At 32.6% G+C, this 16,657-nt stretch overlaps 2 protein-coding genes across 2 annotated transcripts; both read right to left on the minus strand.

The window, feature by feature from the left end:
• Positions 1-7,632: 7,632 nt before the first annotated feature.
• On the minus strand, positions 7,633-9,287 carry LOC125215972 (8-hydroxygeraniol dehydrogenase-like). The gene is made up of 5 exons (XM_048117559.2): positions 9,147-9,287; positions 8,965-9,078; positions 8,367-8,880; positions 8,127-8,280; positions 7,633-8,032 (listed from the first exon to the last, which is right to left on the minus strand). The coding sequence occupies exons 1-5, from the start codon at positions 9,242-9,244 to the stop codon at positions 7,830-7,832; spliced, it is 1,083 nt and encodes a 360-aa protein (XP_047973516.1). The 5' UTR covers positions 9,245-9,287; the 3' UTR covers positions 7,633-7,829.
• A 4,209-nt stretch (positions 9,288-13,496) lies between these two features.
• LOC125213619 (8-hydroxygeraniol dehydrogenase-like) lies at positions 13,497-15,013 on the minus strand. The gene is made up of 5 exons (XM_048114265.2): positions 14,901-15,013; positions 14,711-14,824; positions 14,131-14,644; positions 13,893-14,046; positions 13,497-13,798 (listed from the first exon to the last, which is right to left on the minus strand). The coding sequence occupies exons 1-5, from the start codon at positions 14,996-14,998 to the stop codon at positions 13,596-13,598; spliced, it is 1,083 nt and encodes a 360-aa protein (XP_047970222.1). The 5' UTR covers positions 14,999-15,013; the 3' UTR covers positions 13,497-13,595.
• Positions 15,014-16,657: the final 1,644 nt, after the last annotated feature.

A 16,657-nucleotide genomic window follows, 5' to 3' on the forward strand; every position in this document is an offset into this window, starting at 1 on the left:
AATAAAACATAAAAACAGAATCAAAGTAGATAAAATCGACCTAAAAACTTCAAATTCAACACCGAAATCCGTCGATTTGTCTTCTGTTTTTCGAAAATTGATATCTTGAGGAATCGTCGAATCAGATATCGTTCGAATCGTTGAAATCGCCTGCGTTCTAATTTTTGAGTCAATTGAATCAGAAATCATTTCAATCAATTGAATCAGAGATCTCACGAAATCGCAATTCTCACCAAAATTGCAATTGAAAGCTGAAGAACTTCAAAATCGGTAAAATCGACCGAAAAACTTCAAAATCAAAACAGAAATCCGTCGAACTGGTTGTCTGTTTTTCGAAAATTGAATCGCAAATCAGATATCGTTGAAATCGTCTGAGTCTACTTTTCGAATCAATTGAATCATAAATCGTTAAAATAGATTCAATCAGTGATCTGACGGAAATTGCAAAATCTCACAAGAATCGTCAATCTCACGGTAATATGCTGAAGAACCCTAGATTAAAACGCGAAAAGACAGTTTTACCCTTTCATATTAAATTAATCTAAAAATATTTATTGTGTGGCAAAATCTGGACCACTCATTTAATAAAAATGAGTGGCTGATATTGCATCTCATTTCTCAAAGAGCCTAAATAATCTCAATTGATCACAATCCTATATATATATATATAGGGGTGCATTACCCTCCTTATCAGCCCTTAGTATAAACATAGGTCTAATATGATCGCTTAGATCTATTAATCCAATGGCTTTGATTAAATGCCAGTCGGTACATTATCACATCGTTTTCGTACATTAAAGGGCAAAATTGACAGAAGCTATGATTTACAGCAGTTTTTAAACGGCAATTCCATGATTTCAGCTATTCTAAATAAAACTGCATTCTTTCTCACTCTCTCACCACCTCTCACCACCAATCTTTTGTCTCCCTCGGTTTTTCTCTCTTTCAAACCCTAGTATCCCCAATTTCTCTCTCTGTTTAATTAGCTCGGGCGGCGGCGGTAAAGGTAAAGCCCAAAGCGAGAAATTTACATCAAATTGCAGTTTTTCTAAACTTTTGGACCTGGAATTTGATTGTTTATGTACATTATTGGATGTCAATTTGATTTTTGTCTGATTGAGAGGTCCATTTGTGATCTAAATTCATGCTTTTGAAAATTTTATGTTTCTATGTAATCATTGTTACAGTTTTTTAGTTTTAAGGATTTGAATGTTGTTCATTCGCATGTGATTTTACATTAGGGAATCTAAAGTGGTGAAAGTGGTGAAACCCACTTTGATGTAGTGCTTAAATTCATTCTAAACCATCTTTTTAAGTGTGAATTCGACCGTAATGTGATGTTGGTGAGTGCTTGTCGCCGATTGAATGTTTTTTTTTACATTCAGGTCGTGTACATTATTCACACAAATTGGTACATTAACTCGGTAATGTACGATTATGGTTTTTAAATGTACAATTACCAAACAATCATTGTGAATACTTCTTTGAATTTAATGTACGATTATGATTGTTTAATGTATATGTCACATTCGTATTAATATAGATTATAATGGATTTAATGTGTTGCGGAAGTTAAATCCATCCCCCAAAGGGTTTAGCAATCCATGGGGCTAGGGTATAGCACCGACTCACTAACAAAACCTCGTTGTACATTATTTTGATATATATTGCTACATTATACAATCCCGGTTGTACATTATTTACCTCTAATATAGATTGCTACATTGGTGAACATGCTCTGTACATTACGTACAACTGATTATCTACATTATTATTTATTGTACTCTTCTTTGATGTTGCTTATAGTGTAATATCTCGTACTTTGGTTTGATATTGTTTGTAGTCTAATCTTCTCAATATCAATATTTTTGAATAGGTACAAGGCGCCCAAAAAATCTTGGTGATGAGGACTTTGAGGAGGACATGCAACCTTTCCCAACACATGATACATTATACGTTCATAATTGTATATGACTTCAAAATATCGTTCAATGTGATATGATGTAGCTATATATGTACATACATTATTCAGTAATTTAATTACATTAATGTCTGAGATTCATACATTCAAATACTATTTTCATACATTAACACCGACATTAAACTAATTCTTTCGTACATTAAACTAAGTCTTTTGTACATTACAAAACCATATCCGTACATCAAGTTCTGTATGAAACCAAAATCAATGGATAAAAACAGATATTATAGGAAAGTGTTGGTAATATGCCCTAGCCAAATGGATTTCTAAACCCTAAGGGTAAAGAGTTATCTCCCTGCTCTTGGTGAAGTTTTTCGTTAGTCGGTCGGTACTACAACCTAGCCCGATGGATTGCTAAACCCAAAGGGTATGGATGCAACGTGCTGCAAGACATTAAACTAAACCTTTTGTACATTAAACTAAGTCGTTCGTACATTACGAAGCCATATTCATACATCATGATCCGTGTGAAACCAAAAACTCAAAGGATACAAATAGAAATTATAGGAATGTGTTGGTAATATGCCCTAGCCAAATGGATTGTTAAACCCTAAGGGAAAATAGTTATCTCCCTGCTCTTGGTGAAGTTTTCGTTAGTCGGCCGGTACTACAACCTAGCCCGATGGATTGCTAAACCCAAAGGGTATGGATGCAACGTGCTACAAGACATCAAACTAATTCTTTCGTATATTAAACTAAGTCTTTCGTACATTTCAAAACCATATTCGTACATCAAGTTCCGTATGAAACCAAAACCAAATGATACAAACAGAAATTATATAAGATAATGTACGAAAACGGTATAATAATGTATGTCGTCACTTTTAAAAATAACCATCATAAGGACTTAATGTATTGGTTAATAAAAAGATGTTGCAAAAAAAATTAAATTAATCAACTAATATATTCAACATTAAGAAAGGAAAATAAATCAATGAAATATAACCACCAAATCATGGGAGGCATGAATCATGGGCTAAACATAACTGACGTTTTTTTGCTCTACCATCCATACCCTTTTTGAATTTTTTATTATTTTAATTAAATCCAAGTGGATCTATTATTAACCATCAGATGACATGTAATCAAGGGATGTAATTAGTTTTAATATTTAACAGGTTTCTATACATTAATCTGAATACATCCCTTATATATATATATATATATATATATATATATATAGGGGTGCATTACCCTCCTTATCACCCCCTAGTATAAAACATAGGACTAATATAAGCCCTTGGATCTATTAATCTAATGGCTTTGATTAAAAGCATCGCTGTACATTATTATACCAGTTTCGTACATTAAAGGGCAATTTGGGTATATTACTGTTACATCATTTATATGGATTAGTACATTAACTTAAATTGTACATTAATGTGTTTTAATGTATATGCCCCTTCTATGTAATGTAGATTATAATTTTTTTACTAAGTGACGAAAGTTATATCCATTCCCCAAGGGTTTAGTAATCCATGAGGCTAGGGTGTAGTACCGACTCAGTAACACAACGTTCACTAGGGTAATCTTGTGGATACTATACCCTAGCCCTATGGATGAGTTAACCCTAGGGGACTGGATCTAACTTCCACCGATTAGTGAACGTTATGTTAATATGATGGTACTACACCCTAGCCCCATGGACTACTAAACCCTTGGTGAATGATGTTAACTTTTGGCCCGATGTGTAATACGATGCTACATTATCATGGGTGTATTGTACATTATCATAGGTATATCATGGGTGTATTTCGTACATCACTCGCCGACGGGGTATGGATTTGTGAATTTGTGGATGCTATATAGTATAGCTTCCATCCGCGAATTCATACCCTGGTACATTATCATGGGTATATCGTACATTATCAGGGTTATATCGTGCATTATCACTGGTATTTCGTACATCACTCGCCGACGGGGTATGGATTTGTGAATTTGTGGATGCTATATAGTATAGCTTCCATCCGCGAATTCATACCCCGGTACATTATCATGGGTATATCGTACATTATCATGGTTATATCGTGCATTATCACTGGTATTTCGTACATCACTCGCCGACGGGGTATGGATTTGTGAATTTGTGGATGCTATATAGTATAGCTTCCATCCGCGAATTCATACCTCGGTACATTATCATGGGTATATCGTACATTATCATTGGTATATCGTGCATTATCACTGGCATTTCGTACATCACTTTCCGTCGGGGTATGGATTTGTGAATTTGTGGATGCTATATAGTATAGCTTCCATCCGTGAATTCATACCCTGGTACATTATCATGGGTACATCGTGCATTATCATGGTTATATCGTGCACTACCACTGGTATTTCGTACATCACTCGCCGACGGGGTATGAATTTGTAAATTTGTGGATGCTATATAGTATAGCTTCCATTCGTGAATTCATACCCCGGTACATTATCATGGGTATATTGTGCATTATCATTGGTATATCGTACATTATCATGTGTATATCATGCATTATCACTGGTATTTCGTACATCACTTTCTGTCGGGGTATGCATTTGTGAATTTCGTAGATGCTATATAGTATAGCTTCCATCCACGAATTCATACCCTGGTACATTATCATGGGTATGTTGTACATTAAAGCTTGAGACCTGTACATTAAAATACAATTTTCATACATTAACATCATGTACTAATAAAACATAATGTACAAATATAACTACATCATGTATCGAAATCATGTATAATTGTGCTTTACCATTTTTACCCTTTTCGATTATTTTATTAATTTTTAAATTCCACGTGGCTTCCATATCAACCATCAGATCACACCTAATCAATGGATGAGATTAGTTTTCCTTTTTAACAGATTTTTACACATTAATTTGAATACACCCCTATATATATATATATATATATATATATATATATATATAGAGTTGTGATCAATGTCGACCAATTTTAAAGACCGAACTAGAGACCAAATCTGGGCCATTAGATCTAGTTTTTTTGATGAGATGTGCTGCTGTGAAAATTTTTTCGGCTTCATTACAAACCTATTTTACTTTTTACTTCATTATATAGGTTTATTACTTCATTCTGTACGTAATACCTTGAAACTACAACATGTTTTTACTTGCTTCCAATAGGTTTTGAAATAATTCAACATATGCTTCATTCAAATTCATTGACGTGGGTTTTTGCTTGATTAACATTTAAAAATGCAATTTATTCAAGTGAGTTTATTACTTCATTCAGAAACGTTATTACTTCATTGGATAAGATTTTTACTTCATTCCCGTAGGACTTCAAATGCTTCTACATATACTTCATTCCAATAATTTATTACATCATTCCATGTGTCTATTAAACCATATTAGCGCCATGACGTTGGTGATAGATATTGTAGAGAGAAAGAACGGCACACGACGGCGAAACCACATTTACGTACTGGAATGAAGTAAAAACCTACTGGAATGAAGTAAAAACCTACAAGAATGAAGTAAAAACCTACTAGAATGAAGTAATATATTCTGGAACGAAGTTAAATCTTCGTAACATGTTAGTATGACTTATTTACCTTCAGATGAATTAAAATAGGCTCGTGATGAAGGCGAAAATAATTTATAAATTTCTGTATCTTATCTATAAAAAACTAGATCTAAAAGCCCTAATTTGGTAGGGTTCGGTGGTTCGGTTTTTAAGAGTGGATTTGTGGATAATGGGACTCTATATATATATATATATATATAGGATTGTGATCAATTGAGATTTTTTATGCTAATTGAGAAATAAGATGCAATATCAGTCACTCATTTTTATTAAATGAGTGGTCCAGATTTTTCTACATGGAAAATATCTTTAGATTAATTAATTATGAAACGCAGAATGGTAATATCATGGTAACTTTTATTCAATAAACATTTTTTTAAATTTTTAATTTTAATTTTTTATTAGTTTTTTTTAATTTTTTTAATTTTTTTTTTAATTTTTAAAAAAAATTATTATTTTTTTTTATAATTTTTTTTATAATTTTATAATTTTTATTTTTCAACTACATATACAATTCATGTCAACTACACACATATAATGTCAACTATGTGTACAATCCATGCCAACCACACACACCTGTCAACTACATACATATAAAGTCAACTATGTGCACAATCCATGTCAACTACATATACAATTCATGTTAACTACACAATATAATGTCAACTACATGTACAATTCATGTCAAATAGTATTTATTGAATAAAGTTGTTGACATTTGATGTGTAGTTGACATGAATTGTATATGTAGTTGAAAAAAAAAATTTAAAAAAAAAATTTAAAAAAATTAAAAAAAAAAATAAAAATAAAATTACAGTTACGCCCCTCTGTTGACATAAACTACATGCTGTTGACATTTCACAAATATTCTGGATGAGTGGCTGAGATTGCATCTCAATTCTCAATTAGGTTGATAAATCTCAACCTAACAAGACCATATATATATATATATAGAGAGAGAGAGAGAAATGATATGCTGAGGAACTAAAAATGAACGACTGTGAGCGCCTCTGTTGTTTTCTCTCTCTCCGTTTTTTTTTTTGCTACAACACTTTTCAACGATCACAATCCTCTCTCCCTCTATCTCAACTATCGTCTCCCTATTATCTCCACTGTTTTTTCCGCTGCAACAATTTCACGGCACGTCTCATCTCATCTTGGATTTCTTGCTTATATATATCATCCAACTAGAAGAGCAATTACATAGATTAATTCAACAATAAGAACATAAAGTCTAATTCACTCATAATTGAATCTTGAACTATTGCAACCTAGTAAGATTAATAAATTGACATCTTAAATTAAATCATTAGCATACAAAAAAAATGAAGAACTTAAACACAAAGAACTCGTGAAACCATCAATGATTGAAGTGAAACTGCTCAGATTGAAAAGAATTCGATTGAAAAGGTATGGACTGCGGCTCGAGCTTGAACTTTATATGGACCACCACTGCCATCGATTGTACCGTATGCGGGTGCGAGCAGTCCTTTGGCGGTTGTTGATTGTGTTATTAAAGGCAAGTTATTCACTACTAAATTTGTTAAAAGAAAATATTATGGCTTATCAACATCGCATGTCTCATGATGAGGATTGATTTATTTTCTTAATTACTCCCCCGTCCTATAAAATTATGTGTATTTAAAATGACATGTAAATTACTGCACAATTGGTAAATTAAGAGAGAAGAAAAGAAGAATAATTAAAATAATGTTTGTGGACAGTGGACCAACGTTATTATTAATTTTTAAAGAATTATAATTGTGGACCATTTTTTTTCATGCATCCCATCTTTGGACTAGAGTCCATTTAGGCTTCATATACTCTGTAGTCTGTATGTCCAATAAAAATAAAGTATGTCGTATAATAAAGATGAATGTTATTCAAACTTGGGGCTATGCCTCTGAGAGATTCAACATACGAAACCTTTCCAATTTGTACGTAGAGAACCTTGATAGTGTGTGAATAAAAAAGTGATATTCTTTTTCCGTAGATGAAGATCATTGTGGATCAAACCACAGACCACAAAATGTTTTATTATTGTCTTGCAGGAGTATTTGAAAATTCGACAGTTCATTGCAAATAGGTGTTTTTGTGGCGTATTAAGATGAAAATCATGTTGATGCAATAAGGTTTGGCAGATGCATTCAAATTCTATCCGGAAATGAAAGAAGAAGATACTTTCGATGAAAAAACTTAAGACAAACCACAGGTCATATATGAGTAAAATTGAATAAAACAAGAGAACAACAATCTCATCCAACAAAGACCAAACAAAACAAGAGAAGAACAATCACTTCCGTCGAAGACTTGAGTTCAAGATTGTTTGAGAGTGTTGGCAACATCTATCACAAACCGATACTTCACATCAGCCTTGGTCAGCCTCTCTAAAGCAGTGTTCACATAGTCTGCTGAAATTAGTTCAATATCTGCTTTTATATTGTGCTTTGCTGCAAAATCAATCATTTCTTGTGTCTCTTTCATTCCTCCTATCCCGCTCCCGGATATCATCTTTCTCCCTTAACGAATATTCATTTCAACCTCACATTAACATCATATAATTTGATATATATTTTACTATATCTCATAGAATTTGATGCACAGATATTGTACCTGAGAGTAGAGGAAGAACCGGTAGCTCAAGCGGCCTATTTGGGGCGCCAAGCATGATGAGATTTCCATGCGCCTTCAGGAGGCCAATGAGTGGCATCAAAGCATGATGAGCTGATACTGTATCAATAATACCATCCATTGTTCCCATAGCACCCTATATATAATAGTATTACAATCCACATTCACATTAATTTAGTGATGATACTGATGTCGATAATACAAAGGGGTACTTCTTTTTACCTGCATTTCATCAGCATCTTTACTGATCAAGAACGAATCTGCGCCCAAATGTGAAAGCGCTTCGTCCTTTTTGCTGAGGGAAGTGCTAATGACTGTGACCTTGCAGCCGAAAGCCTTGGCAAATTTGACAGCAACATGGCCTAGTCCGCCCAAACCGACAACTCCAATGTGCATCCCGGGCTTGTCTAGTCCAAAGTATCTCATGGGGCTGTAGGTGGTAATACCTGCACATAGAAGAGGAGCAGCTGCATCCAATGGCATGTTGTCGGGAATACGAACAATGAAATGCTCGTCAGCAACCATGATATCAGAGTAACCACCGTGCGTGATGGTGCCATCGTGGTAGGGAGCAGCGTAAGTGGGGATGACCTTGGGGCAGTAATTCTCAAGATCTTTGTGGCAGCTCTCGCACGATCGACAGGATCCAACCATGCATCCCACACCAACTCTGTCTCCGACTTTGACCTTCTCAACCTTCTTTCCCACCTCTGTGACCACACCTACAATCTCATGCCTGCAATTATACATCCATGTAAATATTATTGGCATCCAATGGCATGATTACATCTTATGTGACTTGGAATATGCAGAAAGTTACCCAGGAACTATCGGATATGGAGTGACACCAAACTCATTCTTGAGTTGATGAAGATCGGTGTGGCAGATCCCACAATACAACACTCTGAACTGGACATCATCATCACCAGTTGCCCTGCAAGTGCAAATTGATCAACTGTAAGTATAATAGTTATAAAGATATATATTGGAAAAGCAAAGCACCTTCTGGAGAATTTGAAAGGGGAGAGATGGCCAGATGAATCTGTAGCAGCCAATCCAAAGGCCTTCACAGGGTGCTCTGTTTCATGTGATTTCGCCATTTCACAAATTTGTAAAATATCAAAGCAAAACAAAGGAGAAATTATAGAAATTATTGGAAATGTGTTGTGATTCTATGGAAAGTGTAAGAATGGTATTTATAGATAAGTGTTGTGCGAACATGGAAAGTCATATCCGAAGGACTGTAGAGAACTTTTCAGGAATGTCAACTCAAATTTTTCATTTTTCTTGAAATATTGACGTTTTTCAATCAATTCACCTGTAACCTTTGGCCTATTCTCAACCAATTCACCTGTAATCAATTCAACTCATAAACATTTCTGTTTGATTGCGTCAATTTTTGGTGCGAGCAAAGTTGACTAATTTTTAGTGCCCAAGTCTATGATTAAATATTTCATATCTGACTTACATGAAATTTAGAAAACTACTATCTGACTTTATAAAATAAATTGGGTAGAAATAGTTAATAAAATATGAGATCTATGTTATGTACTCCATCCGTTCTATATTAATAGAGTAATTTTCTATTATGAGAGGTTCCAAGTTAATTGAATTATTTCTAATTTTAGCGAAAAATAATTCTCTCTTTTATTTATTCTTTCTTAATCTCTCTTACTTTATTCTTATTTACTTTATTCACCATTTATTTAACACATTATTCTTAAACTTAGTACCAAAAAGAAATGTCTCCACTAACATGGAACGGAGGGAGTATTGGTTTATAATAAAATGTGAGTGAAATGAGTTAGTAGAATGTATGGTCCACTTACCAAATATAATAAATATGAAATGAGACATTTATGAATGAACGGACAAAAAACAGAAATATGAGGTATTTAATGGCTGATGAAGGGAGTAGTACTTATACTTTTGTCCTTAAATAATACTCTCTCCTTATCAATAAATATAAAACATTTAGTTTTTGGCATGAGATTTATGTTGTGTTGTTTTGTGCGCTAATGGAGAGAGTAAAGTAAGAGCGAGGAAAAAATAGAAATGATATTATTTCCATTTTAGGTAGTATTTATTTTTAATGAGACAACCCAAAAATAAATTATTTCATTGTAATAGGACGGAGAGAGTACAAATTTTCTTATTTTACATTTCTAATTTGTCTTAATAAATTAATATACTTTTTAATTTTGAAAATATATAGCTTTTTAAAGTAAGGTTAGTGTCATTTACACTTATACTATTTTAATTACTCCCTCCGTCTTGTTATAGTAGAGGCATTTTTATTGGCACGAGATTTAAGAAATTATATTAAAAGTTAGTTAGTTAAGTGAATAAAGAATAAAATAGGAAAGAAAAAAGATAGAGAGATGAAGCCATAATAAAATAAGAGAGCGTGAAGTAAGATTGTGTAGAGTACGTTTTTTTCAAAAAAGAAGAAGAAATAGCTCAGCTAAAGTAACAATCCAAAAAAGAAATATTCTTTCCGTCTCAACTAAGTTGAGTCAAAACTTTTTGAACACGAATATTAAAAATTTGTATTGAAAAGTAGGAGATATGAAAAAGTATGAGAGATAGAGAGAGTGAGAAGTAAATGATGTTTTGTTAAAAAATGAAATGACTCAACTTAGTTGAGACATCTAAAAGAAAAATACAAGTCAACTTAATTGGGACGAAGAAAGTACAACTACACTACAAAGGAACGAATGAAAGTATTTTTTTCATTCTTGTAGTTAATAATTTTAAATTAATACTTATATCAACTCCAAAGTTAAATCGTATATTTAAGGAATCTAATAAATTAATGAATTTTTAATTAAGTTTTGTAGGTTCATTAGTAGACAATTCAAATATTAAATGCTTAAGTATTCAAATCACATAATCTACAAATATGTAAGCCTTTAATACAAATTTTTTAATATTATAACTGTTATGGGTGATAGACAATCAATTTTGCCCATATGACATCGTTTAAGAAGTGAAAAGGCCAATATACTATTTTCTCAGGTTTTATTTCTAACTAGTATCAGCCCAGTGCATAGCATATTCTATTTCCTTTAAAAATGTGTATAATAACAAATTATTATGAATTAAAAGTAGTATAAAAATACATTCTTATAATTATGAGTACATAAATATTGATGACACAATGTTATCAAAAATTAAAAAATAAAAATAAAACTTTGTATCTTTCATGATAGATTCTTCGTGTTTTCGTATCTCCTAGACCTGTGCTCTATAATATACTGATATAGTATTCACTATCATTAGCCCATAAATATTATCGAAAATCTATTTGATATCGTAAATCCTAAGTTTAACAGTGAAACAATGTCACCAAAAAATTCAAAAAAAAAAAAAAAAAGTTTGCATCTTTCATGATGGATTCTTTGTTTCTCCTCGATTCGTACTCCTCGATTCGTACTCTTGTAATATAGTATTTATTATAATTAGCCAATAAATATTGACAAAATTCTATTTGATACCCTAAATCCAAACTTTAATAGTGAAACAAGTCAAAAAAAAAACTTTGCATCTTTTCATGATGGATTATTCGTGCTTTTTGTTTCTTCGCAACTCATGCTCGGATGCTCCTCTAATATGCTCATTAAAATTAGCCCATAAATATTGACAAAAATCTAGTAAATACAGAAACTTCATAAAGAAACTTCATAATGTACATCAACAACATATAATTAAGAATATATATATAGTTTAATAGTGAAACAACATCACAAAAAAAAAATTAAGAAATAAGAATAAAACTTTGCATCTTTCACGATGGATTCTTCGCGTTTTATTTTCGGCAACACACATTTTATGGCGCTAAATAGTTTGATTGCATACCTTTTAAGCAAACCTTCATACTTTCAGTCTAATTCTTCTCTCTCAATTTCTTGTCATTCTCATACCTATATATATATATATATATATATATATAAGAACATGAATTTCGAAATCTATTGTCAATGCATACAAGATGTTGTTTCAACGTCTTTCAAGCATTGCATTCGGGCCACAGTGTGTATATGGAAAGTTCCTGCTGAAAGAGTTATGAGTATATAATTGGTCAAGACTTGAAAGAGAAAAAGAAAAACAGAGAAGTAAAACTCTTCCTACCTAGCTAAAATAGGTCGTTTTTATCTAGCTCTCCTGCTGATCGGCCTGATCCTTATCCTCCAAACTCAAGTTCTTCCTCCTGCTTTCTTCAAATTTGTTCTCTCCATATACCTTGTACGTATTTTACGCTACATAAACTCTAGAAAGAAGCAAAAATCAATTAGCAACCCATAAAACCAAGAAACATCACAAAATATTAAACAAAGTCAAACAAATCTTCCAAAAAATCACAAACCCATATCAATTTTCTGCTCAAAATGAAACTTCTTCCATTATAAATTATTTTTCAAAAACCTTTAAACTTCATCTCCTCCAAAACATAATAATAAGACAAACAACATTTTTTTGGTATAAATGAGCCAATATTGCACAACCCTGTAAAACCTCCCACTCACTCTAACCTCCCACTCACTCCAACTCTTATCCACTAAGAATGAAACTAAATAACTGCCTTTTATATTTGTGGGAGTATTAAACTGCCGGATAGAAATTTAAAATGACTACAAATATTATATAAATCAAAATAATATATAATGGTATTTATTTAAATATCTAGAAAACTTCCCTTTTATATATTTATAGATTTCCTTATTTCTTTTTTATTTTTGTTTTGAAGAAACTAGATTTTCTTTGAATATCCTTCTGTTCACTCATTCATCATACATCTATGCATCACCTGAGGGCCTAAGTCTATAAATGGGGGACCTTGTATTCTTTTCCATGCAAGCAATATACAAGAAAGCATTAATTATTTTATCCTTTTATGTTCTTGCCATTCAAATCATGTTTTCAAATTCCTAGCAATAAAATCCTAGAATTCTGAAAATCCTCGCTATCCGCAACAACAACTGATCGCTTAAACCACTTTATCGCCAATCGGAGTACTCGATACGATCCACATTGTATCAAAATACCTACATGACTAAGTACCTTGAAGTCGTTGTACGTAAAGAACATGCTATACTCATACATATGGGCACTTGGATGATAGAGGAATAGGTAGGCAGTTGGAATTCAAGTACATGAGAGAAGTTCTAGCTATCAAAAAGTTCAAAGGAAAGAAAAAATCGAAGAAAGATTTGATTGAAATAAACAACAATTCCAAAAGTGGAAGGAAACAGGTGAGTATAATGTGATATGCAATTCAAATTACAAAAGTATACTTTATTATAATGTGTGTGTACAAAATAGTACAAAATTTAAGAAACCAACAGTGATATATATGTGTAAAATTGAACAAAATAAGATAAGAACAATCTCTTCCATCAAAGGACAAACAAAACAAAGAGAAGAACAATCGCTTCCTTTGAAGAGTCGAGTTCAAGATTGTTGGAGAGTGTTGGCAACATCTATCACAAACCGATACTTCACATCAGCCTTGGTCAGCCTCTCTAAAGCAGTGTTAACGTAGTCTGCTGAAATTAGTTCAATATCCGCCTTTATATTGTGCTTGGCTGCAAAATCAATCATCTCTTGGGTCTCTTTCATTCCCCCGATCCCACTCCCGGATATCATCTTTCTCCCTAAAAGAATATTCATTTCAAACTCATATTAGTGTCATAAAAATGATTGATTTTACTATTATGTCATAGAATTGATACTATATAGGTATTGTACCTGCAAGTAGAGGAAAAACCGGTAGCTCGAGAGGCTTATCTGGGGCGCCAAGCATTATGAGCTTTCCGTGAGCCTTCAAGAGGCCAATGAGTGGCATCAAAGCATGATGTGCTGATACTGTATCAATAATACCATCCATTGTTCCCATAGCACCCTATATATAATAGTATTACAATCCACATTCACAATTTAGGGATGATAGTGATGCTAATAAAACAAGGGATATTTCTTTTTGTACCTGCATTTCATCAGCATCTTTGCTGATCAAGAACGAATCTGCGCCCAAATGCGAAAGCGCTTCGTCCTTTTTGCTGAGGGAAGTGCTAATGACTGTGACCTTGCAGCCGAAAGCCTTGGCAAATTTGACAGCAACATGGCCTAGTCCGCCCAAACCAACAACTCCGATGTGCATCCCGGGCTTGTCTAGTCCAAAGTATCTCATGGGGCTGTAGGTGGTGATGCCGGCACATAGAAGAGGAGCAGCAGCATCCAATGGCATATTTTCGGGAATACGAACAATGAAATGCTCATCAGCAACCATGATATCGGAGTAACCACCATAGGTGATGGTGCCATCATGGTAGGGAGCAGCGTAAGTGGGGATGATCTTGGGGCAGTAATTCTCAAGATCTTCCTGGCAGCTCTCGCACGATCGACAAGATCCGACCATGCATCCCACACCAACTTTGTCTCCAACTTTGACCTTCTCAACCTTCTTTCCCACCTCTGTTACCACACCAACAATCTCATGCCTGCAATCATATATCCATGTCAATATTATCGGCATGATTACATGATATGAATTTGCAGAAAGTTACCCAGGAACAATGGGATATGGAGTGACTCCCCACTCGTTCTTGAGGTAATGAAGATCGGTGTGGCAGATCCCACAATACAACACTTTGAACTGCACATCATCATCACCAGTTGCCCTGCAAATTGATCATGTATAAGTATAATAGTATATTATTCATCAGAGGTGTATATATATATTGGAAAGCAAAGCACCTTCTGGAGAATTTGAAGGGGGAGAGATGGCCAGATGAGTCTGTGGCTGCCAATCCAAATGCCTTCACAGGGTGCTCTGTTTCGTGTGATTTCGCCATTTAACACAAAATGTATGTTATGTATTGGTAATTAGAAATATGTAAGCAAACAATAGTAGAAATTAGAGAGAAAAATGAGTGAGTGAATGATAGTTTGGCATATTGTTGAAAGAGTATTTATAGGAAAAAGAGTTTAAGAGATGGTGATGTATCTGCTGAGCGCGGAGGCATTTGAATTAGGGCTGGTTATTCGGTCGGTTCGGTTAATAACCGAACCAACTTGTCGGTTAACCGACTCCAAAATGCCTTCAAAAACCTAACCGGAACCAACCCGATCTTCGATTCGATTACTTAATTAACCGACTCGGTTAGAACCGGTCGGTTCTCGGTTATAACCGAACTAACCGAATTGATTTAACTTATTCAAATATTTATTTTGCATGATTAAGGTTGTGATAGATAACTCAACCTACACCTAATCACACTATTAGTTTATCACCGAAAGTTGAATTAACTATTTCACGGCCATCCTTCAATGATCAATCATTCAATTCAATGATTGAATCTATAATATATAAAATTATGAAATTTTCTCACAAAGATTGTTAATTGATTTTGTGTATTCTCAATTCTACGCATTTCTGCATGATTGTAAAACCGAAAACGTCAAATTTTTTATCATATTTTTTTGCATTTTAGTCATAATCATTCAATTTTATCCTACACCATAATAAATTAATTCAAATTAAAATAGACTTTTTTGACATTGCAAATTTGCAATATGAGACTTTGACAAAATTTAGAAGTAAATTACAGATTATTATTATTATTATGCTCTTTAATAGACTTAAACTTTAAATGATATAAAATTTGAAAACTTTTCTCTAATAATAAGTGAAAGGTTATCTTATTTTTAAAATAGTAGTATTGCTTAAGCACTTGTTAACTTTGAGAGATCTTGTTTTTAAAAATATATTTAGAAACTTTATTGAATTTGATATATTATAACTTTATAAGTATAAATAACTAATAGGTAACAAATTAAAATAGATTTTTTTGACATTGCAAATATGCAATATGAGACTTTGACAAAATTTGGAAGTAAATTACAGATTCTTCTATTGTGACAAAGTTTAAAAGTAAATTACAATTTTTGTTATTATTAATTAAAAATATAATTGAATTTAAAATTATTTATGGTTTTAACTTTTAACTTTTCATCTACTTTTATTTTTATTATTATTATTATTATTATTATTATTGTTATTATTATAGTCCTATTTAAAAGTAATATATAAATTGTTTAGGCACTTTAAAAGACTTAGAACTTTACATGATCTATATTTTATACTTTAAAAACTTGTCTCCAATAATAAGTGAAGGGTTATTCTATATTTAAAATTAAAATAGTAATTCTTAAGAACTTTATTGACTTTGAGATATAAATTTATAAGTATAATACTCTAATTGATAGTGACACAAATTAAAATGGACTTTTTTTGAATTGATTTAGACAAAATTTAGATATAAATTACAATTTCTTCCATTGTGACAAAGTTTGAAGTAAATTATAATTTATTCTAGTATTAAATAAACATATAATTGAAATTAAAATTGAATTATAACCGGTCGGTTATAACCGATAACCGACTTTTAGCAAAACTTAAAATCGGAACCGAACCGATAACCGTAAATGTCGGTTATCGGTTATAACCGATC

Source organism: Salvia hispanica, chromosome 3 (genome assembly GCF_029641045.1).
Source record: "Salvia hispanica isolate PSC_SH4W2 chromosome 3, Shi_PSC_v1, whole genome shotgun sequence".
NCBI classification, from domain to species: Eukaryota; Viridiplantae; Streptophyta; class Magnoliopsida; order Lamiales; family Lamiaceae; genus Salvia; species Salvia hispanica.